The sequence below is a fragment of the Chionomys nivalis genome, chromosome 16 (assembly GCF_950005125.1).
Source record: "Chionomys nivalis chromosome 16, mChiNiv1.1, whole genome shotgun sequence".
Classification (NCBI taxonomy): Eukaryota; Metazoa; Chordata; class Mammalia; order Rodentia; family Cricetidae; genus Chionomys; species Chionomys nivalis.
Window position 1 is genome coordinate 50803822 of NC_080101.1, and position 12739 is coordinate 50816560.

The window sequence follows — 12739 nt, forward strand, 5'->3', positions numbered from 1 at the left end:
GTAGCAAGGTAAAGAACAGGTAAACTCTCAGCGCTACCCAGGTTTCAGGGGAGGAAATGATGAATACGCTGCTATCTCACCCAGATCTCCATATATCTCAGCAACTGTCTTAAAGTTCTGTAAGGCCTGACGATCTGCTGGGAACAGACAACAGCAGCGACAACCTCGCAGGGGCCACGGGAAGCGTTCGGTGCAGCGCCTGACTACAGCAGATACGGAGTGGTGGTTGGTTCCTGTGTCTGGACCTGTAGCTGTCACCCAGACTAAACTGAAGCTCAGCTTTATCACTGGGGCAAGGGAAGAGAGGATTTGAGAGAAAGCAGCTTTCCACGTCACCTCTGCTAAAGTTGACAGTATTCAAGTCATATCAACTTAAGAAAAAATTAAATATCAACATAGGTGAGAACTTAAATTATATATTATTTCCCAAGCATAACCTTCCTCAGTGAGCTTATGTTTTCTGCTTACCATTACTGATATTTTCACAGATATCTACTATGCCTCCGGAATGATCGCGATGCCAATGAGTCACTAGGATTTCTTGGATTGCTGTGTCAAACTCGACCAAGGCTTGCTTCAAACAGCTGATATATTCTGGAACTGACGGCTCTCCAGTGTCAATGAGGATTCTCCTGCAAACCACACGGAAGACAATCACGAACGGAACCTGGAGTTCACAGTAGCATATTTTTTTTTTTTTTTTTTTTTTTTTTTTTTTGGTTTTTTGAGACAGGGTTTCTCTGTGGTTTTGGAGCCTGTCCTGGAACTAGCTCTTGTAAACCAGGCTGGCCTCGAACTCACAGAGATCCGCCTGCCTCTGCCTCCCGAGTGCTGGGATTAAAGGCGTGCGCCACCACCGCCCGGCCAGTAGCATATTTTTTACACAGATAACTTGCATTAAATTTGAGAAAATATACACATTATATTTACATAATTATATATACATAAATTTGCCTTTAACACATTATTTCAGTTTATAGTAATCTTACTGAAAGAGAGTTCTTAGAACGGAATTAGAGCTAGATGGAAATGTGAACCAGGGCTGTCAGAAGTGATCTTGAGCCCTAGCACAGCAATGAAAGGAAACAGCACCACTCCAGCTGCGTTCCTAAGGCGGGTATTCGTCATTACAGTCAGAAGTTAGACAACCTGCCTGGTGTAGTTACTCTGCAATAAACTGGTAGAATCAGCATACAAACTCCGGTTTTTCTGATTCCAGAATATGTGTTCTTATCTACTCTGCCTTCCAGCTGGCTTACAAATTCTTCAAGTATCTCATAAAATTTGACTTAACAGCACCCTTAGAGTAACGCTGTCTTCTCTGTGGGTGAAACGACACATTTATAGACTATCGTTAGGTTCACGCTGGCCGACTAAATTAGAGGCCGTAGATTCCCCTTAATAACTGCTCGCTGGCACTGAATAGCTGGCTAGGTTTCCAGTACCAGGTATAGTTTCCCTCTTGTGGAACAGGCTGATATCCACAGATAAACACCCCCACCCAGCCCCCATCATGGAAAGTTCTCTTTGCAACAGATGGAGACCACTTTAAAAAAAAAACCCACAACCAATCAAAACACAGAGTTGTAGAGCCCAGTACTCATGGACACATCTACAAGACACTCCCATACCTAAAGCTCAGAGAATACTGTAAAAGAGGGGGCAGAAAGATTGTCTCCTAGTAACATCAGAAGCTACATCCATACAGCCTCATGCATATAACTGCCCAAATGTGGGCTGAACAAGGGGTGATGCCAATAGACACGCCAAAGCGGATGGAGAAAAGCCCACGAGGCCTCAACCCTATATAAGAACAATAGGCAGTGAGGAGAGCTGGGCGTGGGGGAGGTGGGCTTCCCCAGGGAGAGAACATCAGTTGGTTGTCCAGTGCCAAGCAGCCTGAAAACACACATACAAGAATATTACACAAAAGGAACAGGTCATATGTAGGAACGTGTGTGTGTGTGTGTGTGTGTACGTATACGTACGCTATAACAATTGGTGAAAAAAAGAGGTCATGAATTTGAAGAAGAGTGAGGGAGGCCACAGAGAAAGGTTTGGGGAGGAAGAGAGAAATGTAATAATAGTAATAATGATGATGATGATGATGACGATGATAGACAGCAGGAAGAGAAAGGTCTTTGATAGAAAGAAGACAGTTAAACAGAGACAGACTGCACTCACCTGTGTCCCCACCAAAGAAAACACCTAGTCCATGACAGCAGAGATGCAAACGTGGCAAGGCAAGAGAGGGCCACAGTAACAGAAAAAAAAAAAAAAAAAAAAAAAAACCAGAGACGTCCAGAATGTTAGCTTTACAAAGGAAACAACAGGCTCCCAACTTAGAGCACTGAATGAAGAACCCCCATCACTGGCTCTAGGGCAGCAAACAAAAGAGGAAACTAGACTGGAAATCTACATGTGACCAGCAGACACTCAAATGGGCTTGTCACTACGGATACCTCCCTCCACTCCTACTTTGAGATGAAGGAGGGTACCCGTATGTAGTTGGGCTCACAAAAAATGACATGGGAAGTTACCATTAATTATGAAAGCTTGGTCGATAGCTTAGGCTTGTTTCTAACTAGGACTTATAACTTAAATTAGCCCATATTTTTAAATCTACATTCTTCCACGTGCTTGTTACCTCATCTCCATTATGTGCACCCTAGTTATCCCGTGTCTGGCTGCTGACTGCCTTCTTGCCAGCATCTCCTCTGCCCAGAAATCCTGCCTAGTGCTTGGCCATTTAGCTTTTTATTAATCAGAGTAACACATCTTCACAGAGTATAAAAAGATAATGGAGTATTTTCTCTAAATTTGCCAAATACAAAAGGACTGAACACTGTAATTGTAAATGTAATTCTTACCTGATACTTGTTCTTATTGTATATAGTTTTGCTGTGTTAGAGTTAAAACCTTTCTTTTTTATTTAGACAAAGGAGGGAAATGTTGTGGAATATTTCTTTACACTATGTGAAGATGTGTCACTGTGATTGGGTTTAATAAAAAGCTAAACGACTAATAGTTAGGCAGGAGGCATAGCAGGGACTTCTGGACAGAAAGAGCTCTGGGAAGAAGAAAGAAGAGTCACCAACCAGACACAGAGGGAACAGACATGCAGGAAGAAAGGTAAAAGTCATAAGTCATGTGGCAACATGTATATGAATAGAAATATATTAATTTAAGTTATAAGAGCTAGTTAGAAACAAGCCTAAGCTATCGGCTGAGCTTTCATAATTAATAATAAGTCTTCATGTTGTTATTTGTGAGCTGGCGGCCCAAAGAAAAAATCCATCTACAGATACCTTTCATTGCTCTTCCAGGGGAAGCAGAAAATTTGGTATTACCGCATGTCCCGAGCTCTAGAGATACCATCACTAACCAGTCAAGCAAGGACAACCTCCATAAACTAAAGACGTTCACGACTGCCAAGCCAGCTCTGCAGAAAATACAAAAAGAAATCCTAAACAGAGGAGGAATCAGGAGTTTCAGTGATGAAAGTACAGAAAACAATAGATTTCCTGAGTAGAACAGAATCCGTAAAATCCAGAGGACCATTAGGAATACTTTGAAACTTAAAACAAAACAAAAAACCCAAACCCCAAATCAAAAAACATAACCAAACTACCTATGGGTTATCCAGAAGAAATAGACACATTCTTACCTACATCCATAACAAAGAAATTTTATCCTAGCAATGGACACATCTACTAAGTAAAAGCCAGAGACCCAGGATGTCTGCTGCAAGACAGTGTTGTCTATATTCAACAGGCAACCTGCACTCACGAAACTTCAATAATATGACCGTGCAAACAAGACCTGAAAAATGACATCACAGCTGGATGTGCTAACGTGGATGGAAGAAATCTGACAATGCCTCACTCCTAGAAAAAGCGCCGTAGGCAACTGATGGCCTCTGAGAGGGAGAATCAAACCTCCCCAGGGAAGAAGCCTAGACTAGGTGATTCAGTGTTAAGTGGTCAGCCTTAAACACAATCCGTATCTACGTGGTCAGCCTTAAAAAACATCCAGATGTATGAGCAATGCTAAAGGGACTCGGCAGATGTACTGATATCTGTAGATATGTAACAATAATAACTAAATAAAAAGAGGCCATGGATTTGAGAGGGGAGAGACACAGAAAAGTGGGAGGGAGCAAATTATGTAAAATAGTGTTTACATATGAGATTCTCAAAATAATATCCACTCCAAAATATTCTAAATTCTATGGCTTTTTCTTTTATAATACACACAAAGTCTATCTTCAAAGTATGTACAATTTTGATAGGAAAGGTTAGAATTTCAGTGACGAGAGGTTTTTGAACAGAGGAAGAACATGACAATACCCTGGAAAATGCTTACTGAGTACCTGCATATTAAATATCAAAGTAGGTCTCCTAGGGATTTAGCGACTTATGATATCTGTAAAGTGATGAAAACAAGGCAGGATGAACAGCTAAAGCTGTCAGTACTCCAAGAATTTAAAAAAAAAGGCAAAAATTAAGAGAAAAAAACGTAACAATTACTCCGGAAGTATTCACAATACTCCCTTTGCTGTACAAGACTGCTGGAGTCCAGAAACAAATCCCAGCTAATGTGTTACAATGGGATGGCATTGTAGAAAAGGAAGAAAGCATAAACCACAGCCTGGAGGGAGAAAGAGATGCCTCATCTGGGATACCAGGAAGGTCAGCATTGCTGGACCAGAGCCTTCTAAGGTGAGTAAGATGGCTACATTTGAGGGAATGGATGGACTAAGAGACAGAAGTAGAGGCAGAGAAGCCAGGCAGCAGGCTAATACGGAGATCTATGCAGAATTGAACTGGCTGATAATAATCACAGATGTGTGTCAGGAGGGAAATGTTAGCGAGAGTGTTCAAGCATTTTGTTTGATCAAATCCATGGATGGTTCTGTTTACCAGGACAGGGACCACCAATTCAAGGGCTTGGGCTTAACTTTAATAGGAAAGATGAGCTCATCTTGAAAAACTGATAATGCAGGAGATTTAAGAATGCATCCAACTATGAGCCTGATGAAGCTGGGTTTCCGTTTAAATGAGAGTGTATTAATAAGCAGATGCTAGGCGACACCAAGGAAGCAGGTGAGATCACCTGAGCAATAGTGAAGCAATACGAGCATGTATAAGCCACTTCTGTCATTGCTGTGACACAATGCTCAGCAGAAATGATGGAAGAAAGGATTTATCTGGTTCAGTTTGAGGACACAGGCCATCCTGGAAGGGAAGATGTGATGGCAAGAGCCACTCTAGCTCCGGCAGTAGGAGTGGCAGCTGGTCATATTAGAGAGAGAGAGAGAGAGAGAGAGAGAGAGAGAGAGAGAAATACTTGGTGATCTACTTGTTTTCTCCTTCTTGAATTCAGTTTAGAACTTGAGTACATGGTATACTTTTGCTATTCAGAGTAGGGCTTACTCTACCTCGATTATACCACTCTTGAAGTCCTTCCCAAAAGTGTGTATTCTAGGTGACTTTGAATTCAGTAAAGTTGACCGTCATGATTAATCATCACGAGGGGATAGGATAGGCAGGCAAGGTAGCTCACTGGGTGAGGGTGTTTGCTCCCAACTCTGACAACCTGAGTGGGATTCTCGGGATAACAGGAAGAGAGGAAAGAACCATTATCTTCCGATATCAATACTCCAACCATGGTGTGTGAGTCCACACATGTACATACAAAGACAATACATAAATACGTGTAGTTTTAAAAATGGAGTTAGGGTTGCATCTAGAGGAATGTGAAGTTCTGATAATGATGGAGAACGTGAGAAAAGCAGCGAGAGGATGCAGCATCAGCAAATCCAAGTGGGCCTGGTGAGTGGGTCCCAAAGTTAGTGGAAACAGAAATATAAAAATGACATTGAGTTCACTGATACAGAAGCCACCTATAACCCTAGACCATTTTGTGAAGTGGAACAGTGGACACAAATCTTGGAACACCTAACTTGGACCCAGTTAACTTTTGTATCTAGTCACCCTTCAGTTTATGATGAACAGCGTCATCTGCACGTTAGTTATATTAGCTTTACTTATTACTTAAATAACCCACGGAAATAAAACTATAATGTAAAAAGCTCGAGTGATCCCACTGGGCATCATTCTTAGTCACTGTTAAGCTGCTTAAGATGGGAGACTATGGATCCGCTGTCCATCAGTTAGCTTTGGTTTATGTCTCCCTCAGCAGAAGCATTTGTGTTACACCGAGTGTGACTGAGAGTTTAAGGATACCGTGTGTATTTTTCACAGTTTAGTCTCTAAATGCAAACCAACTTCTTTCATCTGGTTTTCATATAAAACCAACCACTATTTTAGCCCACAAAGAAAAGCGGGTTGTGCTGAATTTACTGGGATCAATCCACCGATTTCCCACAGGACGCTCTCTCCTATGGAACTCTCTGGGGTGATTGGAACTATCTGCCATTTCGATCTTAGGTACTGACTTCAGGATGAGTTTTAAATAACACACCGAAGAGAATGCCTGGGAACTCACTGGGCTGAGGGCAGCCCAGCTCAGACACTCTGATGTTTAATTTTCTAACCCTCACAAGAGTGCAGGAAGTCCAAAGGACCTGTACTTGACTCTGGCCTTCTTTACTCTAGGTTTAACTTTTTGCCTGCTTGAAATACTTCCATTTCTTTACAGTCAGCTGCTTGTCGATTTCTTTTGCTCGAGAAGGGTAAACATAGTAGAGACTTCAGATGTAAACAAGCTCTGCTTGCCATACGCAATTAGAAATGAAAGTAAAGGGAGTTAGTTTCTCCTACTCATGAGCTGGGTTGCTCTTTCTGTTTTACAGACTTGGGTTGAATTTTGGAAGTAAAATTCTGCCCTCTACTGTAAGGAAATGGCTTCAGCACTGTCACAGATTTCAGGAAGGAAGGCTCTGGGTAAAATATAAAGAGAGAAGCAAATACTGTAAACTTTTGGGGCATGGGGGTAAGGGCCTTGCTATATGACCCTACCAAGTCTGAAAATGGCTATGTAGACCAGGATGGCCTCGAATTTGTGGCCATCCTGCCTGTGAACCTTCCTGCCTGTGCATTTCAAGCCCTGGATTGCAGGCGTGCACCAACACACCGACCCTCCTAAACTAACTCCAGGAAATCCCAGTTCAACACGGGCACCCTGCGGGCAGCCAGACAGCAAGCAAACCGTGAATCAGCAGCGTGAAGTCTGTGCTTTGCTCAGGCTCCGTCCTCCGCGGAGCTCGGGGACCGCGCTGGCTGCGGGGAGGGGGCGTTTACCTGCTGCCGGTCCCCACCAGGTACGTGTTGGTGCCTTGCAGGGTCATGGGACCCGGGTTACAGCCCAACACGCGCACCACCCGACTGGACAGCCGCTCGATGCGCTGCAGAGCGGTGGCCATCTTCAAGCCGGCCGGCGACTAGATTCCCAGTCCCTCCGTGCACGGCGAGCCCCAGGTCCCGTGCGTAGGGCGGCGGTCACGTGACACCGCGGGAGGCGGCCCGGAGCGGATTGGCGGGGGCGGAGCCCCCGTCACGTGACGGGCCCGGCCTGACTGGCGGTGGCTGTGGTCTGAGGTGGCCTGAGGAGGACTGGCCGGGCCTGAGCAGCTCTCGGAGCCTCTGTCGCGGAGCCTGGTGTCTCTTCGGACTTGGAACCCAAGTAGTCCGGCATCTTCATGGCATTAGTTCATTGGAAAGTTAACCTGTGAGGGAAATAAGGGTTGGCAGGTATGGGGGTAGTTACTGAGTACCAACCCGGGAAGGAATGGCAGGCCAGGTCTTAGGCAGTGTGGCAGGGTGTGCAATTGAAGAATAACTTACCTTTCATAATAAATGGTGGAACTGATGCCCACCTAGCATTCCTACCTGAGCCGCCCCCAATAATCTTTTTTTTAATCTTCAAAGCACACACACACACACACACACACACACACACACTCACACGTTTGCGTGCATACCTGTAGAGGCCAGAAGACAACTTCAGGTGTCAATCTCTGGACGTCCATCTACCCCTCACCAGCCCGGAGTCGCCACTTAGGCTAGACTGGCCAGCTGTTCACAGCCCCGGGGAATCCCGTCTCCCCACTACAGGTATTATAAAAATGTAACATCATGCCCCACATTTTTATGTAGGTTCTGTGGGATCAAGCTCAGGCTATCGTACTTACAAGGCAAGCTCTTTACCAACTGAGTTATCTCTCTAGTCTCCGTTAATCCTCAACTCTTAAAATCCCATGTGGACCCTACCACTTTATCCGGCACAATTTATCCCCATTTTATAAATGTAAAACGGAGTTTGGGAGAACCCAGTTATGTGTTTGGGTCTCTATGTGTTTTGCATCAACACATGATCCCATTTGTGGAGATTGGAGGAGCCTGCCTATCTTCCTCTCTATCTTACCCACTTGCCCAGGGAAATAAGTTGCTTTTGTATCCAAGGTGAAAGTGACTTTTTTTCTCTGTAGTGAAGTATCTTCCAATTGACAAGTATCAACTATTGTTTCCCACTTTAAGGACTTGAGTTATAAGTTACCTACAAGAAAATGCCCAGATTCTATGCTCTCCAGCAATGTGTAAAACCAAAGAGATAAAGAACATGTCCACTACCTTAGCCTACTCCTTTTAGAAATAATTGAGAAATGGACACGTCTAATACTTCGGTCTGACTTTTAGGATAGTCGTTTTTAATCACTCGTTCTTTGCAGAAGAAATCCCTTCGCAAATTGACAGCTCAGTATTTCAGAGGAGTTTAAATCATTTTTGCTATGTGGGATACGTTTCTGGGTCTCAAGAATGAGCTTAATTTAAAAACTGTTATTGAAATTATCACATGCCATTTTGTGATGCACAATATATCCTGTGTAGAGGACTTGGGGTATACCAAGTCATTCGTCTCAGCTGGTTTCATCCTAATAATATGCATTTATAGCCAGTATGGGTGATGCCTACTGAACACTGCGACTCTGGAGCTCTCTGCGAAGCTTGCTGATAGCTCTCTGCCCTCTAAACTCTTTCTCTGTGGTTTAGCAGATCAGAGCTGTCATCCACGCTGGGGTGGGCCTCCTGGTGATACAGCTGCTCCTGAGTCCTCCCTGATCCTTGTAAGTCACTCCTCACCTGTAGTCCTGCTGGCAACCTCAGTAAACAAACAAGCAAACAAAAAGTCCAACTCATTGATTGTTGTCTTGGACTATTGGGTTGTGCCTTTCCAGGAAACGTCAGTCACACTTTACCAAACCGTAACCTGACGGAACCAAAGATGAGTTGGGGAGGCATGATGGCATGGTCCTGGCTATGGGGTAACCATGCATGCAACCCACGTGGAGCAGCCTGAAGGGGAAGTGTCCATGGAGGAGATTCCAATACAACTGTCCTTTTCCACATGGCATATGCGAATGTGCCTTTTTGCTATGCTAGTGAGAGACTAGCAGGTTAGAGTCTGTTAGGTAGACAGACAGGGAGAGGAGCCACGGCTAAGGTAATAAAGAAAGGTGGTGAATTTCTAAGATGGCCAGCTTCTTCCTCACCTTCCTGACGTGAGACAAAAGCCTGATAGCCTCAAACAGCTGATGAACTTGTTCAACAAGGTCAAGGCCTGCTCAGGACACGTCCACACAGTTCTGGGTCAATCTGACCAACCCTGAAGTAGGAGAGGAAAGCTCTTGAGAAACTTTAAAACTCACAACCCTTGGGAAGAGACAGGATCTTTTTTTTTTTTTTTTTGCTGAGTGCCCCCATCTGCTTTGCAGAGGGTCTTTTTCTCCGCGTGTCTGCTGCACGTGTGTTTCCTCACCCCCAATAAACACCTTCCTTCAACTGCTGATTCTGTCGGCAGTGCTTGACATTTCTCTGCCGCTGCCCGTTGAGATTCAGATTTTCCTGTTTTTTATTTAGTTCTTTCAATGGCAGAGAAAATGAACCCAATCAACACCCCTGGACTGCACCATGGGTGTTTATATATATATATATATATTTTTGCTAGGGGTTGTAAGATATGGCTGAGCCATCAGGATCTGGAGCATCCACAGGGGGAATCTTAACATGGTGACCTTTCCTCACCCTGTATGAGAGATAGCATGTCTTCTTGCTATGTCAGTGGTTACATAGCCCCTCCAGCAAGTGCTGAGCCACACAATCAAGGCTGAAAGCTCTATGCAGAAGAAAAATCTGGCTGGAATCCCAGTGAGGCTGCCTTCCTCTGTGGGGTATGCGATGGCATGCCTACTTGATGAGTAGCGATCCTTTCCTTGCCTGTGCAGAAGCCCCTTAATTTAATGTCATTAATAAATAATTAATTGGATTAATTCCAGGTAATCCAATTTGTCAGTTCTTGGGTTTATTTCTTGTGTAGTCCAGTTCAGAATACCCTTACCTCTGCCTACATCTTGAAGTGTTTTACCTGATTTCCTCTAGAAATTTAAAGGTTTAAAGTCTTATATTAAGAGTTTTGATCAACTTTGAATTGATTTTTATGCGGACTGAAAAATATGGATCTAGTTTCATCTGTTTACTTGTGGAAATCCAGTTTTCTCAGGGTCATTTTTTGTTTATTTGTTTGTTTTGTTTTTTTCGAGACAGGGTTTCTCTGGGTAATGCTGGCTGTTTTGGAACTTGCTCTGTGAACCAGACTGGCCTCGAACTCAACGACCTGCCTCCCACTGCCACCCAAGTGCTGAACTTAAAGGTGTGCATCACCCCCTTCCAGCTCAGCACCGTTTACTAAAGAGACTGTCTTTTCTCTAAGTTGTGCTGTAACTGTGAGTGTAATCCTAGGTTGTCTATTGTAGTCATTGGTCTACATGTCTGCTTTTGTGCTCACACAACACTGTGTTTACTGTTATGGCTCTGCGACATAATTTACGATTGGATAGTATGATACCTCCAACATTGCTCTTTTTTACTTTAATGATGTGTTGCTCTGAGAATTTTAGGACTTTTACCTAATTCTGTGGAGAAATCACTGGGCTTTGGATGGGAGTGCATTGAATTTGTAGACCATTTTTGGCAACATAGCCATTTTCACATTTAGCTCTACCTATCTGCTGCAGGAAGGTTTATAGCTAGTAATTACCTGTCTACTGGGGCGTGGCCTCTTACACTAAATAACTGGACACCCTTGCGGAGTCCCCTCCCCCCAATTCCCCTTTGCTTGTTTGGATTGTTTTGGATCCAATCTCCATCCACCGTCAAGCAGAGAATCCTGATTTGTAGGTTTTCCCCCTAAATAAATATCTACCTCTCAGTTCTGAGCTAGTGTGGGATTTCTTTTAAGCGTCTGATCTCCCCACCATCACTATCCATGAGCATGAGCAGTCTTTCCATCTTCTAGTGCTGTAAGAATTTTATTGTAGCAAATAGCTGGAAGCTTTCTCTGTCTCAGCCGGGCCATTGGACTGCTTCTCTCGCACCCTCTGGTCCCCACAACCACTTATAGAATAATCGATCACTCAGAGGCTAATATTATATAATTGATATTATATTACTTCGGCTTCCGCTATTACTGGCTAGCTCTCACTTAAAAATTAACCCATTTCTAATGAAATGGCGTTACCTCGGGTATTCTAGCATATTGTTCTTTGGGCTACTCGATGGCATCTCTCATGACCCTGTGCTCTCTCTCTCTCTCTCTCTCTCTCTCTCTCTCTCTCTCTCTCTCTCTCTCTCTTCTCTCTTCCCCTTCTCTCTCCCTTTCTCTTTGGATTTCCCGCCTACCTAGTCTATCCTGCCATAGGCCAAAGCAGGTTCCTTGTTAGCCAATGGGAGGAGCACATACTCACACAACACAGAAGGACCTCTCACAACAGTAGAGTTCATTTAGCTTTAGTTTCTTGCTTAGGTTTGCTCTTAGGCATTTTAGTTGTGAATAGGATATTCCCCTATCAAATGGTGTTTTCTTAACGATTAAACGATAAACATGTTAAAGCTTAGAGTCTAAACATAAATCAGGAAACATATGATTTCTCCTCAGTGAGGGATTCTTATCAACAGATTGGAGTTTTACATGTGACTAACAGGTGACTTTGGTTTCATTTTAGTATGCGATCCAACCAAAAGGATTATACACTCGTTATCCTGTTGTTCAGTGCAGAAATGAAATCCCTAAGGTGAAGATTGTGAAGAAGGACCATTGAATTAAAGACGGCTTTCAGATTTGTCACCAGTAAGTCTAGTTTTACATGAATTAAGTTTGGTTGATTAAGTGAAACTTTCCTAGTTTTAAATATTTTTTTAAATAACTGCTTTATTGCTGAGTGATCGTGTACTAGGGCAAAGGTTATGTGTTTTGGCTGGCAGCCAGCTAACCATACAACTGAGCATTAAGTCCGTAAGTAGAAGGCACATTTTGTAGGTGGTGGTGTTTTTACTCGGGTGTCATTGGGACAGTGGTCAACTGTGGAGGGAAAGATGGGCTATCTGTAAGCAAGTTATAAAAGTACAATTATCCAGAGAGTTGTGGAATGTCTTTATGATGGCCGCGTTGTTTATGAGCTTGATGTGTAGATTTGCTTCCTGTGGGGATCTTGTTCTGTCTGACTGAATCAATATTGTGGACATTACTATGCTAATAAGTCTATTAAGAAATGTTCTGATAATAATACAGTTTTTGTTTCATAGAAATGACTCTGCCTTGTAAAATGTTAACGAAAGCCTGTTGGGGTTTACTCAATCATGTCAGGCAAAGTGAGTTCTCTTTAGCGATGGGCTGATGGAAATATACACAGACTGCTTAGGTGTCGTCGTCTATAACCACG

At 43.4% G+C, this 12739-nt stretch overlaps 2 protein-coding genes across 3 annotated transcripts in view; one reads left to right on the forward strand and one right to left on the reverse strand.

Moving 5' to 3' along the window:
- Lactb2 (lactamase beta 2) overlaps nucleotides 1-7467 on the reverse strand; it is a 33997-nt gene extending 26530 nt beyond the window's left edge. Inside the window, exons 1-2 of the mRNA XM_057790777.1 lie at nucleotides 7266-7467; nucleotides 469-632 (exon numbers count right to left, since the gene is read on the reverse strand). Coding sequence (XP_057646760.1) covers nucleotides 469-632; nucleotides 7266-7387 — 286 coding nt within the window. The 5' untranslated portion in view covers nucleotides 7388-7467. The remainder of the gene's footprint in view (nucleotides 1-468; nucleotides 633-7265) is intronic.
- A 1433-nt stretch (nucleotides 7468-8900) lies between these two features.
- The window catches only part of Xkr9 (XK related 9), a 30467-nt gene continuing 26628 nt past the window's right edge, over nucleotides 8901-12739 (forward strand). Inside the window, exons 1-3 of one of the 2 annotated variants that reach the window (XM_057790904.1) lie at nucleotides 8901-9088; nucleotides 10566-10671; nucleotides 12023-12147. The gene's annotated coding sequence lies outside the window, so the exon portion shown is untranslated. The remainder of the gene's footprint in view (nucleotides 9089-10565; nucleotides 10672-12022; nucleotides 12148-12739) is intronic. The other variant, XM_057790905.1, reaches the window with a different exon arrangement.